At 41.1% G+C, this 21,413-nt stretch overlaps 1 protein-coding gene across 4 annotated transcripts in view; it reads left to right on the top strand.

Annotated features, from left to right (window-relative positions):
• LOC144597241 (spectrin beta chain, non-erythrocytic 1-like) overlaps positions 1–21,413 on the top strand; it is a 173,348-nt gene that overhangs the window by 17,221 nt on the left and 134,714 nt on the right. Inside the window, exons 1-2 of one of the 4 annotated variants that reach the window (XM_078406304.1) lie at positions 17,830–17,855; positions 20,710–20,902. In XM_078406304.1, coding sequence (XP_078262430.1) covers positions 20,752–20,902 — 151 coding nt within the window. In that variant the 5' untranslated portion in view covers positions 17,830–17,855; positions 20,710–20,751. Of the gene's footprint in view, positions 1–17,829; positions 17,856–20,505; positions 20,611–20,686; positions 20,903–21,413 lie in introns of those variants that run through there. The other 3 variants (XM_078406302.1, XM_078406301.1, XM_078406303.1) reach the window with 3 other exon arrangements.

Here is a 21,413-nt window from a genome sequence, read left to right as displayed (position 1 = left end):
CCTGGTTCTGGACTCCCCCAACATTGGGAACATGTTACATCTTTGTGATAGGTCAGAGTACGAGTCAAAAAGTCATACTGTTTAGAAATGGGCCCTTGGGCCTGATATACCCACACCGATCAATGTGTATCATCTACACTAGTCCCACTTTCCAGTGTTTGGCCCACATCCCTATACCTGTCCTAACAATGTACCTATCTAATTGCTTCTTAAACATTGCGATAGTCCCTGCCTCAACTACCTCCTCCGGCAGTTTGTTCCGTACACTCACCACCTTTGTGTGAAAAAGTTACCCCTCAGATTCCTTTAAAATCTTTCTCCTCATCTTAAACCTATGCCCTCTGGTTCTCGTTTCCTGCACTCTGGGCAAGAGATTCTGCGTCCACTTGATCTATTCCTCATGATTTTATACACCTCTAGAAGATCACCCCTCATCCTCCTGCACTCCAGGGATTAGAGTCCCAGCCTTCTCAACCTCTCCCTCTAACTCAGACTCTCGATTCCCGGCAACATCCTTGTAAATCTTTTCTGCACCATTTCCGACTTAACAACATCTTTCCTCTAACATAGTGCCCACAACTGAACACAATACTCTAAATGTGGTCTCACCAACATCCTGTATAAATGCAACAAGTGTGGGATGGAAGAGTAACATAAGGAGGTAGGCTACAGGAAGCTCAGGGGCCCAGTGCTCTGAGTAGAATGGTTGAGATATTATTTCTGAAATGTCTGCCGTGGAAATATCTGAGAAGCTGGAATTGCTCTCCATTGAGCAATGAATATTTATGTGATATTTAATAGAAGAGTAAGTACATGATGAGAAGGAGTTCCGGTAGATTAAGTAAAGAGAATCTATTTTCACTGACAGTAATTAGAGAATGCAAATTTAAAGAGCCATTTGGACAAATTCTCTTCCCCACCGAGGTAATAATATAATCTGGGATATATTGCTTGACAAGGTGGAAGAAGCAGATTCAGCAGCAACTTTCAAAGGTCAAGTCAAGTCAAGTCAAGTCAATTTTATTTGTATAGCACATTTAAAAACAACCCACGTTGACCAAAGTGCTGTACATTTGATTAGGTTCCAATAGAAAAAAAAATGAAAACATACAGTAGCACGCAAACAGTTCACAGCGCCTCCTCAATGAGCCTCAAACGCTAGGGAGTAGAAATATGTTTTGAGCCTGGACTTAAAGGAGTCGATGGAGGGGGCAGTTCTGATCGGGAGAGGGATGCTGTTCCACAGTCTAGGAGCTGCAACCGCAAAAGCGCGGTCACCCCTGAGTTTAAGCCTAGACCGCGGGATAGTGAATAGCCCCAAGTCGGCCGATCTGAGGGACCTGGAGTTAGAGAGGGGGGTTAGAAGATTTTTGATGTAGGGGGGGGAGTGTCCATTTAGGGCTTTATACGTGAATAGGAGGAGCTTGAAGTTGATTCTGTACCGTACAGGGAGCCAGTGGAGAGAGGCCAGAATCGGGGTGATGTGGTCCCTTTTACGGGTACCCGTCAGGAGTCTCGCTGCGGCGTTTTGGACCAGTTGCAGGCGGGACAGGGAAGATTGGCTGATCCCAGTGTATAGGGAGTTGCAGTAGTCTAGGCGGGAGGAAGGTGAACTTGATAAGTTCTTAAAATGGAGAAAAATAATGTTGGGGTTTGGGGAATGAGCAGTGGCATGGAAAACTGGTGTGTGAAGAGTTGACACAATGGTTAAAATGGATTCTTTCTTTGCATTGTGGCTACAATAAAAAAAATCGAACTCAGCTGAGACAATGTTCTGAAAATAAATACAAAATATCAAAGCCAAAATAATTACACTTGTGTCCTTGAAAGCCAAATAAATAATGGAAAGTCAAATATTTAGTATCTAATGGTAAAAAAAAAGTGCTTAGTTTACTCTTAATAGAAAATTTCCAAGGACTTTAGCATAATTTCTAATGATCTCATTACTCACAACTATATGGAGGTGCAAGAGATTACATATGTTGGAATTCTGAATAATAAACAAACTGCTGGAGTAATTTAACGGGTTACGCAGCATCTGTGGAGGAAATTGGACAATGTTTTAGTCAAGGACCATTCTTCAATCTGATGAGAAAGGGGGGAGATGGTTGGTAGGGAGACATGAGGGTAAGGTTAGGGGCAGTAACTATCAAGTGTTAGGTGCATGCATGGGAAGAGGAACTAATTGGCAGATGATTTGGTTGGGGGTGAGATGAGTGAAGATAATAACTAAGTCTGCAGGTGATAAGTGGAGAAGACAAAGGGTGCTGATTGTGGAATCTGATAAGAAAGGAAAAACACAAGTGAAATGCAGAACCAGCGGGAAGGACGGTGAGTGATGGGAAGGAGTGTGGGGGGAGTGGAAAGTCAAGTGTGTGGGAGGGGGTGGATGGGACTCGGTTGATGAAAAGGAGTGGAAGGTGGGAGGGTTGGGATTACCTGAAATTAATACATTCATTGTGTTGTATGCCATTGGGTTGTAGGCTACCCAAGAGGAATATGTGGTACTGTTGCCTCACACTGGTAGTGGAGGAGGCAGAGGGCAGACAAGTCAGTACAGGGATGGGAAGAGGGATTTAATGGAGCTTGCAACCAAGAGCTCTGGCATGGCTGGTGGGCAGGACACCAGTGTTCGCTGAAACAGTCTAAGCTTGTCCTCGGTGCTGTGGAAGAGCACATCGAGAGCAGTGGATGCAGTAGAAGAGTTTGGAGAAGATGCAAGTAAATCTCTGTCTCACTTGAAAAGGGATTTATGGTCCCCAAATGGTGAGGAGGGAGGTGAAGGAATAGGGGTGCATCTCCTATGGTTGCAAGGGAAAGTGGTTGGGGATGAGCAAACCAAGGATTCACGGAAAGTCTCTCCATTCATACGCAAACTGGAAGACCTGCACCTCGTTTAATTTGAAACATTCCTACATTAAAGTGGTAAGAGGATTTCACTGAGATTAACCTTTCAAAAAATTAATCTTTTGCATTATAATAATTAAATAATAGATTCAACAATATTTATAGAGATATTGTAAAAAGCCTGGTTCCCTCCACCTTGTCATAAAAAAAGCCTGGTTCCCTCCACCTTGTGCTCTTATGTTGGCTTTTGTGCATCTGTAGGGCACATCAATGTCACTCATTCCCATCTCTGAGTCATCTCAGAGTTTTCCAACAGTTAGCAGGCCCTTTGGCCCACTCTGCCCATTCTACCTTCAGATACCTATCTTTGCATTTCCATTTCCCTGTGCTCATAGCTTTCTGTGCCATGACACTTGGACAATGTATATATCAATTTAAATATTGTCAGAGTATCTGCATTCAAACTTGGCTGTGTGTTCTAGATTTCAACTACCTTCTGAGTGAAGTTTCTTCCTCAAATCCTCTCTAAATCATCCACCCCTTACCTTAACCCATGCTCTTGACTAAGGAGTTCCAGGATTTAGAATATGAAGCGCTGATGTTATATTACAAGTAGGAATGGTGTGTGATTCAGAGGGGAAACTGCATGTGGTAATGTTCCTATGCATCAATATTCAATTGGTAGATATTTCAGGATTGGGAGATGCTATGGTTAGGTGAGTAACTGCAATTTGTAGATGGTATATACCTTACTAAGATAGATACAAAAAGCTGGAGTAACTCAGCGGGACAGGCAGCATCTCTGGAGAGAAGGAATGGATGACATTTCGGGTCAAAACCTTTCTTCAGACTGACTTAGTGGAAATACAGGGGATATGGGGAGAAGGCAGGAACGGGGTACTGATTGTGTATGATCAGCCATGATCACGGGAAAGGCGGTGCTGGCTTGAAGGGCCGATTGGCCTACTCCTGCACCTATTGTCTATTGCTCTGTATATGTGTTCCTTTATTGTCATTGCTTTAAAAATCTTGTAACTCCCCACATTACAGTGTTGTGAGAACTCCGTTTGTAGTAGCTGCAGAGACAAACTCATCGCTTCCTCTTGAGGCCATTGATGGATGGCCAACAGAGGCTGATATTTCCAGCAACACCAAAAATGAATAAATGTCTCGGCATAGTTCGAGGAGATTTAGTTCTACTTTTTCACCAACTGTAACTCGACGCAAACCAGCACTAAACCATCAGCATTAGCAGGAAGCTCAGAGAAAGCAGGAGTTTACGAATAATTAATATTCACATGATTTGAGGTGGATTGAATGGACAAATTTGCAGGAGCACATACACATTTTGTGTACACCTGTGGCTAATGATTCTGTGAAACATTGCCGGAGCTGAGGTTGCTCTGTGATCTATCTGTGACTTCTTGTTGCTTCATTCCCATGGTGACCCGATTCACATGATAGCTTGTCATGGTTTATTTATGGAATGGTGTTACGTGGCTGTCGCAGTCATCGGAACCAAATGTCCAGAGAGGATTATTATATCATATCATATATATACAGCCGGAAACAAGTCCGTGCCGCCCAGTGATCCCCGTACATTAACACTATCCTACACCCACTAGGGACAATTTTTACATTACCCAGCCAATTAACCTACATACCTGTACGTCTTTGGAGTGTGGGAGGAAACCGAAGATCTCGGAGAAAACCCACGCAGGTCACGGGGAGAACGTACAAACTCCTTACAGTGCAGCACCCGTAGTCAGGATCGAACCTGAGTCTCCAGCGCTGCATTCGCTGTAAAGCAGCAACTCTACCGCTGCGCTACCGTGCCGCCCTTATTATGTTTGATTTGTTAACGGAACTGCAATTCTACTTCACCGTTGGAACATCAGTTGTCCTCTGTTAACCATGGTATTTGAGAGGAGACCAAAAACTGGTATGGTTCTCTTGGCTGGAGAATCAAAATAAGGAATATGCTGAAATATCTCAATACTTTTGGTATTCACAATAGTGCACTGAAAAAATGTGCCACATTGTCTTCCACTGCTTTGATGTCGAAAAAGGATAGAAATATTTCCTTGATGTTCAGAGAAGTCTAGCTACTGTTGTCAGTCAACATTTGTGCTGATGCACAGTAAATCAGAAACTGAAATAGCATCATCATCATATGGAATGCATTGATATTTGATCATTTACATGCCATGATGGAATCCACATCACGTTAATGCCTGTATTAAAGATCATAAATCGCCCCCTTTAGAAGAAAATGACTCAAGTTGAGTAAGGGAAACTGTATGAAGAATGTTGTGGGATAGATTGACTCCTCTCCCCCCCACCCCCCCAACCCCTCCTCAATCTTTGCACATCCCCAATCCTGGACTTTCCACTCGTCACATTAATTTCATGTTTCATGTATCTTTTGTATTATGACTGTTGGCAGACCAATTTCCCTCCGATAATAAATAAAGTTCCATCGTATTGTATTGATACATGACCAAACTCTCAAATCCTTTATTTCTGAATTGCCTCATTTCGTGTCTCTTTGGATCGTTTGTTTGTCTATTGGGCAGCATGGTGGCGCAGTAGCATTGCTGCCTTACAGCGCTTTCAGTGCCAGAGATGTGGGTTTCGATCCAAACTATGAGTGCTGTCTTTACGGAATGTGCACATTCTCTCCGTGGCCGCGTGGGTTTCCTTCGAGATCTTCAGTTTCCTCCCACTCTCCAAAGACGTAGAGGTTTGTCAGTTAATTGGCTTGGTATAAATGTAAACTGTCCCTAGTGTGTGGAGGATAGCGTTAATGTGTGGGGACTGCTGGGCGGTGCGGACTCAGTGGGCCGAGGGGCCTGTTTCCGCGCTGTATCTCTCAACTAAACTAAACTATAGATTTATATTTTTCAGGTAGTATGCAGGATGGTGATCTCAAGTGAGAACCCGCACATTTTCCTCTTCTTGCTAGAAATATTCAGATCAGGAATATTGATCATCCTAAATCAGCACCAATTTGAACTGAACGTAGTCTTCTCCCTTTTTATCAAATCTTATCATAGATTTTCTTACTGAAATACCATAAACATCCAGTTTATCTTTTTTAATTGAGCTTCTTTCATTGTAACTAATGAAACGTTGTGGCCATTGTTTCAAGGATTTTATCAAAGGACTATCAGGATACTGCCATTCTAAAAGACTACAGTTACTGGGTGACACAGTGGCTCAGCTGGTAGAGCTGCTGCCTCACAGTGCCAGAGACCCGAGTTTAATCTTGAATGCAGGTGCTGTCCGTACATAGTTTGTACGTTCTCCCTGTGACCATGTAGAATTTCTCTGGATATACCTGGATCTAAGAAAATCTATGACAAGATTTGATAAAAAGGGAGAAGACTACGTTCAGTTCAAATTGGTGCTGATTTAGGATGATCAATACACCTGATCTGAATATTTCTAGCAAGAAGAGGAAAATGTGCGGGCTCTGGTTCTCTCACACATTCCAAAGACTTGCAGGTTTGTTTGGTTAATTGGTTTCTGTAAGCTGCCCCTAGCGTGCAGGATGCAAAACTGGGATAACGTAGAACTAGCATATAGGGATCAATGGTTGGTGTAGACCGCAGGGATGTTTTACCCGCTGCATCTTTAAACTCTAAACCATTGCATTTTATAGCATAAAGGATTAACGCCAATTAGTTTAACCACAATACATCTGAGAATGACAACGGCAGCAAAACACATTTATTCACTTCACAGCTAATAGTTCTCCATTCATAACTCCAGTTCACTGAAGCCACATATCTTCCTTCAACTGACAATCATCCCAGCGACTCAATTGCTCCCTGCATTTAAAATGAAATTTAGTTAATAATTAACATGTTACTACTTTAGTCCATTGTCCAAACTAGATTTTATTCCCAGGTTTCATGCTGACATTGCAGATTGGCTGAAATCCTTTTTCACGGATGTGTGAACTAATCCAAATAGGTCAATTCTTGCTTTGTGAAATATTTGAGACACATTTTAATACATTAATGTAAATCTATGATTTTAATCTGCCTCAAAAAATACATGAATCTCTTTAATAGAGTCAACAAAACTAAATTTGATGACATTTAAAAATAGAGCAGATGGGCTGTTCTGGGATAATGGGTTTGTGAGCTAAACATGTCTGTTATTTTCTGGATTAATCTCGGCACCTGTCCTCGCAACGTTTGACTAAATCCATCGATCTATTGAGCCCATTTATGCCATTTACCTGATTGATTATTTCTGGTAACATGCTACCAATGTGATTTTATATTTGAAGAGAATCTTACTAGGGTTTATTTATTTATTTTTACTTGTGACCTTCCATTTGAATCTTTCAGGTTCTCGAACAATTACATAATTTCATATTTCCTTACAGCAAAGTTGAACTTCAAGTCTGTGATTGCTCTCGGGATAATCCCATTTCCCCACATTTCTCTGTAACCTATTGTCTCTTGCATGCCCACCAAGTCAAGTTTATTTTCACATGCAAGTCTAGTAAGTTCCAAGCAAAGATACTAGAGGAGCAAGATGAACCACTCTGTCGAAATCGCCTATACTGAAGTGTAGTACGCAAAGGAGCGTAACGTCTGCCATTTTAGTAGGCAAAACCCACCGTTCGCTATGCCTCTCATAGTGTAATCAGTGTTTTGGGGGAACAGTATGTGTGATGATACCATAAAAATGCAGAATATATCTTATCTATCAATTCACAGATTTTTGTTATCTTTCTTTTTAAATGTTTCTGCCTACTAAAATGGCACCCTGACATGCTACGGTTTTCAGGGTCGAGTGGTCTATCTTGCTCTGCTCTATTATCTTTGGTTACAAGTGCAATGAAAAATTTGCACCAGAATCACAGGCACATAGACTCAGACACACACAAAAACATAAATAATTAATCAAAAAGTAAGTGTAAGGTGTGAAAATGGGACAAAGGGAATGGATATTAAGGAAAATGTAACAAAGGGAATGGATTTTTCCTTGATCCATTCCCTTTGTCATATTTTTACACCGTACACTTCCTTATCAATGTATCTCCCTCTCATCTGACTTCAGTCTGAAATAGGGTCTCGAATGAAAAAGTCACCCATTCCTTCTTTCCAGAGATGCTGCCTGTCCCGCTGAGTTACTCCAGCATTTTGTGTCTATCTCCAGCACTCTTTGTGTTCTAGGAAGGAACTGCAGATGCTGGTTTAAATTGAAGATAGACACAAAATGCTGGACTAACTCAGCAGGACAGGCAGCATCTCTGGATAGAAGGAATGGGTGACATTTCGGGTTGAGACTGTCTGAAGAAGGGTCTCGATCCGAAACGTCACCCATTCTTCAATCAAGAGATGCTGCCTGTCCCACTGAGTTACTCTTTGTGTTCTTCGTAGTCATACTGTTTCAGGTAATGGTAGTTCTCCATTATACAGTTGGACTAGGTAGCAGTGTGTGCTGATAACACATGGTTGTATGAAACAGCAAACATTGCAGAAATGCAGGAAGCTTGTAGTGAAGATAGATGAAAGAATGAGGACAGTTTGGAAATTAACATATTTATACCACAGAAAACAGAACCAGGACTGAAAAGCAAAGACAAAAATTATCATAAAACAAAGAAGAAAGGAAAGCTGAAGAGAAAAAAGCTGGGGAATGGAGATAAATAATGAGTGAAGAAGCTCTGACCTGCTGATATGGAATTGGCAATTTAAAATTTATTGTTGTAACGATTTCTGGTAATTATTAGAGTTGTCGTTTGACTATTTTCCTCTCCTCACTCATCGTGTCAGAGTCATACAGCATAGAAACAGGCCATTTGACCTCCCATGTCTCAGCTGACCAACAAGTCAATACTAAGTCAAGCAGTACTATTGCCAGTGATCTGAGGCTACTATGCCTTGGCAATTCAGTCCAGATGCATCGTAAATCTAGTGAGGTTAACACTGTCCTTTACCATCTCTGCAGAGCATTCCCGATTGCAACCACCTCTGGTGAACTAGGTCTTCCTCACATCCCCTATAAAAACTCTTAAGGGCCTGTCCCACTTAGGCAATTGTTTAGGCAACTGCCGGCGACTGTCATAGTCGTAGCAGGTCGCCGAAAAACCGGCGACTGGACCTCCCTACGACAATGTTGACGACAAGCTCCAACAACCTACCACCTAGTCGACGTCAAGCTATGGCAATCTACCGATAACCAGCTACTCAATCGTCACGAGTAGGACGTCCACCTACGACTGTACCTACGACAACCGACGACCACACGGGCGACAACCTACGACTACTGAAGTCAACCCATGTCCACCCGCGACAAGCTACGACCCTGTCGGCGACAACTGAAGGCAACTGAAGACAATTCACTCCATTTTGGCCTCCGGTTTTGCCACTGGTACCTGTCGCCGGTTGACGTAGGTAGTCGCCAATGGAATTCACCGAAGTCAGCACCAGCGACACCTACGTCACCTGGCGTCAACCTACGACAGCACCTACGTTAGGAGACGTCAAGCTACGCTCATTGGCGTCAAACCCACTGTCGCTGAAAATGTTTCAACATTCTGAAAATCCAGCGGCGACCAGAAAGACGCTACATCTCTTTGGAGACGACTCACGACCATACAGGCGAAACCCCGGCGACCGTGTGGCGCCAGCCTAGTTGCCTGTAGTCGCCTAAAAAAATCACCTAAGTGGGACAGGGGTTTTATTCTTCATCTCAAACCTATGTTCTCGGGTCTTGTGCAACTCTGCCAGGAGATGAAGTTCTTACAATCTACCCTATTTATGCCTCTTGTGATTTTGTATATTTCTATCAGGGCTCCCATCTGAGAATGCTAATATGATGACTCGGTACAAGTGTAAGAATTGAAAGATAATAGAAACATAGAAACATAGATGTAGCACTGAAGTCAATGTACAATTAAATGATATGATTATATTGGAAAATCAGGCAATGTAGATATTGTCTGATTGGGATGTTTGTATTATAGGTCGTCCAAATGTCTTTTCTGCCTGTTTGATGTTGGAATATTAGAATCTCTTTAACAAAGAAAATACAAAAATGCTTCCACATTCAAAAATCAGCTCAGGGTTAAAATATTCTTGGCAAATAATCATGGAAAATTGTCCAGGGAGCATTGTGAAAGACTCTAAATAAAGCACTGCTCACAAGTCCACCTGTGAAGGGAGAAATGCTGATGATGCTTTGTCTCTGCTGCCAACAATTGTTACAGTACATATGATAGGTACTTCTTTAATGAAAATAAAAGAAACTGGCACCTTCTCTTCACCTCAGTCTGTGCTTCTACACCAGGATCTGTGCACTACAACTTTAAAAGCAGAGCAGGAAAGGATGTCCATTTGTTTTTCTGTGTCTCAGTGTGAAAGGCAGCAGAAGGCAATGGTATTAACTGGCACCACTGTTGCCTGCAGTCAGCAGAATATTCAGTGCAGTCTGATAAATACCAGGCTGAGCATCAGCATTTACTTGAGTATACATGCATTAATTTTGCACATCATACAAAAAGTATAATTACCTTCCCAACTGATACTTAACTTTAATTTAGTTTCGAGATACAGCATGGAAACAGACCCTCCAGTCCACCAAATCCGCGCCAACCATCGATCAGCGATGCACTAGTTCTATGTCCTACGGACCAGGGGCAATTCACAGAAGCCAATGAACCGACAAACCTGCATGTCTTTGGAAAGTAGGAGGAAATCGGAGCACCCAGAGAAAGCCCACGTGGTCACAAGGAGAATGCTAAAACTCCGAACAGAGTGCACCCATAGTCAGGATCAAAACTGGGTCTCTGGAGCGGTAAGGCAACTTTACCGCTGCACCAATGTGCCACCCCTAAGTTTAGAGATACAGTGTGGAACAGCAATGGCAGGTATTCCTGGGAATAATGCAGAAGTTGCAGGATCAATTTATCCCAAAGAGGAGGAAAGATTCCAAGGGGGGTAAGAGGCACCCGTGGCTGACAAGGGAAGTCAAGGACAGAATAAAAATAAAAGAACAGAAGTACAACAAAGCAAAGAAGAGTGGGAAGCCAGAGGATTGGGACTCTTTTAAGGAGCAACAGAAGATGACTAAGAAGGCAATACGGGGAGAAAAGATGAGGTACGAGGGTAAACTAGGCAATAATATAAAGGAGGATAGTAAAAATAGTCAAGGCAAATGTGGGTCCCTTGAAGACAGAAGCGGGGGAATTTATTATGGGGAACAAGGAAATGGCAGATGAGTTGAATCGGTACTTTGGATCTGTCTTCACTAAGGAAGATACAAGCAATCTCCCAGATGTTCGAGTGGCCAGAGATCCTAGGGTGACGGAGGAACTGAAGGAAATCCACATTAGGCAGGAAATGGTGTTGGGTAGACTGATGGGACTGAAGGCTGATGAATCCCCAGGGCCTGATGGTCTGCATCCCAGAGTACTTAAGGAGGTGGCTTTAGAAATTGTGGACGCATTGGTGATCATTTTCCAATGTTCTATAGATTCAGGATCAGTTCCTGTGGATTGGCGGGTAGCTAATTTTGTTCCACTTTTTAAGAAAGGAGGGAGAGAGAAAACGGGAAATTATAGACCAGTTAGTCTGACATCAGTGGTGGAGAAGATGCTGGAATCAATTATAAAAGACGAAATTGCGGAGCATTTGGATAGTAATAACAGGATTGTTCCGAGTCAGCATGGATTTACGAAGGGGAAATCATGCTTGACTAATCTTCTGGAATTCTTTGAGGATGTAACTAGGAAAATTGACAGGGGAGAGCCGGTGGATGTGGTGTACCTTGACTTTCAGAAAGCCTTTGACAAGGTTCCACATAGGAGATTAGTGGGCAAAATTAGAGCACATGGTATTGGAGGTAGGGTACTGACATGGATAGAAAATTGATTGACAGACAGAAAGCAAAGAGTGGGGATAAATGGGTCCCTTTCAGAATGGCAGGCAGTGACCAGTGGGGTACCGCAAGGCTCGGTGCTGGGACCGCAGCTATTTACATTATACATTAATGACTTGGATGAAGGGATTATAAGTACCATTAGCAAATTTGCAGATGATACAAAGCTGGGTGGTAGTGAACTGTGAGGAAGATGCTATGAGGTTGCAGGGTGACTTGGACAGGTTGTGTGAGTGGGCGGATGCATGGCAGATGCAGTTTAATGTGGATAAGTGTGAGGTTATCCACTTTGGTGGTAAGAATAGGAAGGCAGAGTATTATCTGAATGGTGTCAAATTAGGAAAAGGGGACGTACAACGAGATCTGGGTGTCCTAGTGCATCAGTCACTGAAAGGAAGCATGCAGGTACAGCAGGCAGTCAGGAAAGCCAATGGAATGTTGGCCTTCATAACAAGAGGAGTTGAGCATAGGAGCAAAGAGGTCCTTCTGCAGTTGTACCGGGCCCTAGTGAGACTGCACCTGGAGCACTGTGTGCAGTTTTGGTCTCCAAATTTGAGGAAGGATATTCTTGCTATTGAGGGCGTGCAGCATAGGTTTACTAGGTTAATTTCCGGAATGGCGGGCCTGCCATATGTTGAAAGACTGGAGCGACTAGGCTTGTATACACTGGAATTTAGAAGGATGAGAGATCTTATCGAAACGTATAAGATTATTAAGGGGTTGGACACGTTAGAGGCAGGAAACATATTCCCAATGTTGGGGGAGTCCAGAACAAGGGGCCACAGTTTAAGAATAAGGGGTAGGCCATTTAGAACTGAGATGAGGAAAAACTTTTTCAGTCAGAGAGTTGTGAATCTGTGGAATTCTCTGCCTCAGAAGGCAGTGGAGGCCAATTCTCTGAATGCATTCAAGAGAGAGCTGGATAGAGCTCTTAAGGATAGCGGAGTTAGGGGGTATGGGGAGAAGGCAGGAACGGGGTACTGATTGAGAATGATCAGCCATGATCACATTGATGGCGGTGCTGGCTCGAAGGGCCGAATGGCCTACTCCTGCACCTATTGTCTATTGAAACATGCCCTTTGGCCAACGAGTCCATGCCGACCATCGATCATCATTTACCCTAGTTCTGTGTTATTCCACTTTTCCAACCATAACTTATGCATTAGGGACAATTTAAAGAGGCAGTTAACCTATTAACCCTTAAGTTCCAACTGGTACTGTAGAGTAGATTTCATTTTATTAGCAGTTAGTGAGTTGATTAGTTCTAATGGTATGTTTGGTTCATGCTGTTATCATGAAGCAAAATGATACAAATCTTTAAACCCAAATTTTAACACCCTCCACAATGGGAAAAATACACAAAGGTGAATTGCGATTTGGGGGAGAGGGCGGGGCTTAATAATATACTTTCCTCCTCCGTCACCCAACCCAATTAAGAGGCAATAGGTGTGCTGGCTGCTGCTGGCTATGTTTCCATTAAAATGCAGGTTAATGCCATTTTTCCCACCAGAACTACCTGACTTGAAAACCAGAACTACCTGGCTTGAAAACACATTCAGGGTGTGAAAGACAAAAGGAGGCAAGATGCGTTATGAGAAGTTAAACCAGGGCAGGACATGCAGTAAATATGAGGACTGTTGGAGAACAAAGTGATATAGGGTATAAGTGTATAGTACCCTGAAAGTGGCAACAGAGGTAGATAAAATGGTGAAGAGGGCGTTTGGCATGCTTGCCTTCATCGGATGGAGCATTAAGTATAAGAGTTGCAATGTCATGTTACAGTTGTATCGGACATTAGTGAGACTGCAGCCTGAAAATTGTATGTGGTTCCAGAGCTCGACTGTAGCAAGTACATGATTAAGCTAGAGAGGGTGCAAAGTAGATTCACAAGGATGTTGTTGGGACTTGAGGAGTTGAGTTTTTAGGACAGTCTGGAGAGCCTGGGACTGGGTTTTTTTCTGGAGCAAAGAAGGTTTAGGGGGTCATTATAGAGATTCAGAAAATTATGAGGGGTTTAGATGAGGTGGATAGTCACAATCTTTTTCCCAGTGTAGGGAAGTCTAAAACTAGAAGGAATACGTTTAAGGTGAGAGAGGAATGATTTAAAGGGGATTGGAGAGGCAGGGTTTTCACAGAGAGGATGGGGGTGTATGCAACAAGCTAACCGAGAAGGTGGTAGATGTGGATACAATAGCATTGTTTACAAAATATTTGGACTGGTTCATGGATAGGAAAGTTTTAGAAGGGTGTGAGCCAAATGCAAGCAAATGAAATGAGCTCAGAAAGGCTCTTTGGTCAGCATAGACAAGTTGGACCAAAAGGCCCATTTCTGCACTGTATAACTCAATGACTCAATTAAACTGTTTTTAAAAATCTGTGCCATATATGGTGCTGTAAGCCCTGTAGAGATACTTAAGACATCCCTTGCTCAGAGCTTTTCAGTTTCTGAATCCATACTGCCTCCCTGACAACACTGACCACTCATGACCCAATGGTTCACAGTGGCACAGTGGAAACCTTGCTGCCTCAGAGTGCCAGAGACTCTGATTGGATCCTGACTATGGGTGCTGTCTGTATGGAATTGTATGTTCTCCCTGTGACCACGTGGGTTTTCGGCGGGTGCTCCAGTTTCTTCCCACATTCCAAAGACGTGCAGGTTTGTAGGTCAATTGGCATTTGTATATTGTCCCTAGTGTGTTGGATCGTGTATGGGTGATCTTTGGTCGGTGTGGACTTGGTGCGCCAAAGGGCTTGTTTCTACGCTCTGTCTCTAAACTGAACTAACCTAAACTAAACGATCACCTCACCACAATGCTTGCCTTTTAAAACACTTTCCAATGGCAACCCCCTGTCACTTCCAACCATTGGTGAGGTAATAATTTGAACCAGACGCGGACAGGAGTTTTGCCCTCAACATTGGAATGAAGCACAGTTGTTAAATACTCTGCAAGTTTGTTCCTCTATCTCTAGTTTTGAATCACCACTTATTGGGGAATTTGTATTGGTGGATGAGTTCAGGAATGTAATGCAGGAATTTAAAGAAAACTAAGCTAATTGTGCAATCTGCATAGAAAAATAATATTTTACATTTTTGTTCAAAATGACTTTTCAGGACATGATGCTTTTAAATGACCCCTCTGTTTATGAAATAAATAGAATCCTTGACTGGAATATTCAGCAAATTAAAAATAATCCATTCAACAAATAATTTAAAGATATTTTACATTGTTTCAAGTCTAGTAGTTGGCTCAAGTTGTCATGCTGGTGTGTTGGTGGTCATGGATGGTGGCGAGGCAGGGTTAGATGATGTAGAGTAATCAGCTGGAGAGGACAATTTGTCTGACACACAAAACGGAAAAGTTTAAATAGCAAAATCATGTAGGCTTCTATGCTCTGGCAGCTGGCTGCAGGCTGATATTGCAAGGTGCTCAAAGCAAACCATTTTCAGCTTCTCATTGAAGAACTATATACTTTTCAGGAATTTCACAAATATAAATAATCTGAAAAAGGGAAGGAGAGTTAGTCCTCAGCAATGAAGCAATGCCAAATAATTTAACTCTATAGTCCTTTTATGTTTGTGATTTTGTGTGTGTGGGGTATACAAGTTGATGGCATGACATACATATCGCATGATTACTGGACATTTATTTAATGATGACAATAATTCCAGTGATTTAGTTAAGGATTACCACAGACACATCATCTGTCCCTTCTCAGTGTTGTTCGTGTGTTTATTTTCCATTGCACAACTAGCCAAGGTCCCAAGATTTATTGGCAGATGAAAAGAACAGGAGTTCAAAATCAGAAAAGCAAACTTTAGGACTAATGTCTTTCCAGGAAAAAAAATACTTGGAATAGGCTGCCAAAAGTATTGGAATGACTCCAAAAACAAAATGGAGATGAAATATGACACGAATGAATAACCTTCCTGAGTCATAAGTATTTTACATTCTAGACACATCAATGCAATTTGCATGTTTGTTCTGCAAATCTTTGTCTTTCAGTCCAAACGGCCTTATTGTTTAGATTGGCACTGTCTTTAGTTTCCCATCATATTCAGTAAATCTGTTGTCCATGGTTTCAGGTAACAATATATGAAAACCAATGGCATTTTTTTCCAGCAAAGAGCACACCTTTGCAGTACTCCCTACCTACAGAAGGAGTAATTCAGGGAATTTAAATCTTAAAATAGATATTTGAAAATTCCCGATTTAAAATATCTGGAATGATATATCTGGCATCAGAGTGAACATAAAATAGTTTATACTTTTAGATTTTGGAGATTCGGTGCAGAAACAGGCCCTTTGGTCCACCGAATCCATGCCGACCAGTGATCACCCTGTACACTAATACAATCCTACACTCTAGGGACAATTTACAATTTTACCGAAGCCAATTAACCTACAAACCTGTAGGTCTTTGGAGTGTGGGAGGAAACTGGAGCACCCAGAGAAAACCCATGCGGTCTCAAGGAGAATGTGCAAACTATACGGACAGCACCCTTAGTCAGGATCGAACCCGGGTCTTTAGCGCTGTAAGGCAGCAGTTCTACAGCGATGCCATTGTGCCACCCTTGAAGTTAAGTTGTAAAAGCTCTGACTGCCATGCTCTTATTTATTTACATAGGAATCCTATCATCCTACCAGGTATGGCCAATATGTGCTTCAGTACCACACCATCTTGGCTATTATTTGCTCTCTAAATTGTTAGTTACTTGGTTGCATCAAATCAGTGGAAACAAATAAAATCAGGCCACCTGCTTAGTTAAAGAAGCAAATCCATTTACATAGGAATGTTTTTTAAAATTCTGGCTTATTCAATAACAACCACATCCAGAGTTTTAACCATGAGAATTAATAAAATGAAAATCAAAAATCTGCAACAATTTGAAACAAAAGAAGAAAATACTGTTGTCTTTTGTCCTGACTTGATAAGTTGGATTCTCTTTTCACAGCCTAATATTTGCTCGTTCGCATCAGATTTGCTGTGACCAAGTCCCGTAGTTGTTTAAGAAATTGTCACTTGAGTAATAAGATCACACCAGTGTCGATTTCCTATACTGTATGTATGAATAAAGGCTCTTCCTGCTCTCCTTTATTTAAAGGGAGGTTATATATTTGTAAAACTATTTGGTTCTATTAATAGGTTGAGTATTAAGAACTCAAGACTGCAATATATTTGGCTTGCAAAATACTTTCATTCACTTTGGACACAAAGTGGTGGTGCTTTTCTGTTTTAAGACAGATATGTAGAGTTGGGTACATGGCACTATCTACTCCAATGCTGCAAGCAGATTAACAAGGAGTGAATCATTGCATAATTTCAGAGTGACCAAGTGAATGAATGAATGAATGTTGATATTCTCTGTTTGACGTACAAGGACTGGGATGGTCAGCAGCTGTTGCTGACATGGCAATATGTGTTATATTTAAAGTCAGGAGGCAGGAATTCAGCAGCCGGTGTGACACCAGCAGCCTACCCCTGAGTCCAGAACTGGAGAGAGTCATGTACTATGTGAAATCGGTCTTTATGTGCAGCTCCAATTGTGTATTTGGAATGCAACAGTCATTCGGCAGCTGGTTGCTTGAGATATTGTGCATTAGCAGTTTGTTCAGTGATACCGTTATCGATGAACCACACATTTAAGCATTTTCTTAGAAATCCTAAATCGCTTTACTTTCACCGTACTTTCAGAAAGCTTAATTACCAATGTACCTGCTGCTGTCGTGACTCATGGGAGCAGTTTTATATCTTCACATTTTGTACTGAAGGATGAAATAAAAATGTATGACATGTCCTTGGTGGCTTATTATTTAATTACATCACGACGTGCTTATAAACCTTTGGAAAGGACACTCATTGCACAAGTAGTTGCTTGACCCTATCTTTTGGGTAATTATCTTTTGCAGTCAGCACTTGCGATATACCAATCGTAACTACTGTCCTGCACTGTTATAAAAATTACCAATGAAAATTTGCTTTAGGAATTCAAACCATCACGTGTAATTTGTACAGTTTCAATATCTCCTTTTCAACACTGGCAATAGGAATGTGTTGCAGTCCAACTCTAACCTTGGAAATTCATTCATCACTACTTTTACAAGGTAGACATGTATGTTTTATTTTCAAAAATACTTTTTATACCTTTGTGTATTTTGCTTTAACCTAATTTAATCAGCAGTATTCCTTTAATAAAAAAGGATACAGCCTGACATGGTTTCTTTCACAATTCATTAGTGTTGGTTCAATAAAATAATTCCTATGTCTGAAAATTTCTCCTGGTAATCTGGGGAAAAAATGCTACATTCTGTGTGAAGCCTCAGTCTGACAGTGAGACAAGCTCATTTTTCAAACTGGGATAAAGTTGGGTTGCCATCTCTTTGTAAAAGTGCAGTTGAAACTATTATTTACCTTTCATAGGGTGATGTCATATTTGGATTTATGGTAATTTCCTGAACACATAAAAAAAGAGTTTATGTATGTTCACAATGAGCATATTGAATCATGAGTATTTTTTTCATTTATTCATTCAAACTGTTCTGCTCATTTTTGTTTTAATTCTCAACGTAAATCATGATGACCATTACCAGCACTCTGGTAATTTTCCACTGGAATGCAGCAAACACATCAACACATCAACTTTAGTGCCATAAGACGTCCTCAGTGTTTCCATATCATGGTTTCTGCATCCCTGACTTTCAAAGCTATTATTTCCCATGAGTATGCTGGAATAAAATTTGGAAATGGTGTGATGTAGAAAAAAATACAAAAAATGTTAACTATTTTGTTTAAATTCTTGGGTTTTCTCTTTTTTATTTTCCCTTTTCAATTTCTGTTCAATTATTTTTTATATGCATGGTTGGTTAGACTCATTCTTATTTTGCTTTATAGTTCTCATTTAGTCATTCCCTTTCTTTACTTGCTGCAAGTTCTTTCTGCAACTTCCACTTTATTCTTTTTTCCCTTGCTTTCTGTGATTTAGTTGCTGGGGATTTAGCTCCCAGAACTACCAAATTGAGGATATCCCATCCATTTACTTCGGTACCTCATGCAGGTGGAATTTTTGTTTTCGAGAGCTGCTTTGCCTGCCATGCATCGCTCCGAATGGAAATTGTACAGTTCCATACATCGATCCAATTTCTCCATAGACAAGTACCACATTATGTGATTGGTGTGTATCTTTTAACTCTGTGCCTTACAATTGTCCTCTGCAGAATCACCAGCAAGCTGTACAATGTGGGCTCTACACCTGTTTGCTTTGCTGTTTCCCAGTCAGTTATTGTAGTTTTACATCAAACTCTTCATAAACTGTCAATAATGAGTTCAACTCATCATTTTCTGCAATAAATCCTGAACACTCACTAATTAAACAAATTAGTTCAAATTTGTTCAAATAGAAGCTTGGATAATAATAATAGACATTATTTTAACAACATTTTTGACCAACTATATAATTTTACTTTAGAGTCCTTTCATCGTGTTCTTTCCCATAGTTTCTCCAGGTGCATGCTCTCCTGCTGTTGGAAGGAGAGGGTGACTTCCAACATGTGTTTGACTGAGTGATCCTGTTTAACATTCATGGAGGCACAGTGGTGCAGCTGATTGAGCTGCTGCCTCACAGTTCCAAAACCCCAAGTTTAATTCTGACTTTGGATGCTGTCTGTGTGGAGTTTGCATGCTCTCCCTGTGACTGCGTGTGTTTCCACCCAGTGCTCCGGTTTCCTCCCACATTCCAAAGCCGTGTGGGCTTGTAGGTCAAAAGGCCTCTGTAAATTGTCCCGAGTGTACATTGAGTGGATGTGAAAGTGGAATAACTGATATGAGCGGGTGATCAATGATCAGCATGACCTCGGTGGGCCGAAGGGCCTGTATCCAAGCTGTATCTCTAAACAACCATTCATTGTCATCAAATGTGAATGTATCTTAATAGCTGAACACTAACTGAGCACCTGGCACTTCGACATCCAATATTTCAGAGAGAGAAACATAACTTTGATCTAATGAGCTCAGAATAAATGATTGTATTCTACTCACCTCATAAAAAAGCACATCAGTAGCTCCAATTTTATTGGACACCTATATTGGACCCCGATATATTACCCCAATAGGACGTAATTGTGTAAGAAGGAACTGCAGATGCTGATTTACACCGAAGATAGACACAAAATGCTGGAGTAACTAAGCGGGTTAGGCAGAATCTCTGGAGAGAAGGAATAGGTGAAGTTTTGGATCAGTTCTCTAGCAAAATGAAAGCTGGAGTTCATTATTGAAATGGCGCTACTGTTCCCTTCCTGAAAGGCATTTTCATCTGTCGATGTGTCTAAATGTGGTGATGGTCACATGCATCCAGTACAGAAAAACCAGTCAGGTCAAGTGAGCAGCACAGCTGATGTTACAGGCAGCGAGAGTACATGTGTGCCATGAGTTTATTCTGATACATAAATGTGGACGAGTGAGTCATCTTAACAACTACAATATATTGTTCGCAGCTGTGAATCAATTACTCTTGGTCAAGTCTGTAGCTTCAAAAGACTCCTCAGAAAATAAATCCCAAGCCTAATTTATTTTTAATAAAACTTAGACACACATAACAGTGTGAAAAGCTTTTGTTTACTTGCACAAATATACTTGACAATTAATAGCTTGTTGTATGTAGCAGTTTATCCATGATGTCTCTGTTGAACATTGCTGGGTGTGAGAGCAAGATGCAGATTTGAACATGCAAGACCTCCATCTACTGGTCAGAGTGGGTTGTGAAATATCCAGAGATGCTTGCACCATTCTTGCTGCATTATTATCACAGCAGCTGAATGCCTCCAGTGAAAAGAAATGTATCGTCTTTTCCCAAAGCTACCTGAAGTAGGAGTGATTAAAATGTAGCCCCTAACTTGCTGGGAGATATATTTTCTCAAGAAGCCCTTCACATGCATTACAGTGATTTTGTTTTCTTACAGATAGGCCTTATGAGAGAGAGAGGAAAACCACAGGAAAACCAGCATAATGACATCGGCCACAGATTTTGATAATGTTGAGATACAGCAGCAATACAGACACGTCAATGATCGGTGGGAACTCTCTGATGAAGGTGAACTCGATAATGACAACAGCTCGGCAAGATTGTTTGAGCGTTCCAGGATCAAAGCTCTTGCGGGTAAATGTGGCTGAACTCCAGTTTCCTTTCTGACAATTTGTTTGGATATTGTTCCAGCTCTCGGCTGTTTTAGTTTATGTTTTATATCGCACAGGTATTTATAATGATATATATACTTTTTATACTTGGTAATTTCCTGAAGTAAATAAGTAGTATTTAAGGAGGGAATTTTCTTTCCTGAGTTATTGAAAGAAAAAGATTTACATATATTGTACTCTAAATTGTTTTAAATAACAAGTTTAAAAAAAATAATTGTGTGTTAGTAGAATTTCAGTTCCGACCAGAAGTATTGCAGGCACCCTTCATTTACAAAAACAATTTTTAAGTAATGTCCAAAAGATGAGGTTTTTATGTCACTTTTTTTTTCTGTTGGTGCATTTGGGACTTAAAGTAGCTGCACTATTTTACCTCTTGCAGTATATTGTGTATATTAGATTTTTGTAATAACCAACCCGGTATTCCACTTAACATCCTTTCAACAAGGTAGCCCATTGAAAAGATATAAAAATAA

The sequence above is a fragment of the Rhinoraja longicauda genome, chromosome 10, assembly GCF_053455715.1.
Source record: "Rhinoraja longicauda isolate Sanriku21f chromosome 10, sRhiLon1.1, whole genome shotgun sequence".
Classification (NCBI taxonomy): Eukaryota; Metazoa; Chordata; class Chondrichthyes; order Rajiformes; family Arhynchobatidae; genus Rhinoraja; species Rhinoraja longicauda.
The sequence above is the reverse complement of the archived record's forward strand: the minus strand, read 5'-3'. Positions and strand labels throughout refer to the sequence as shown.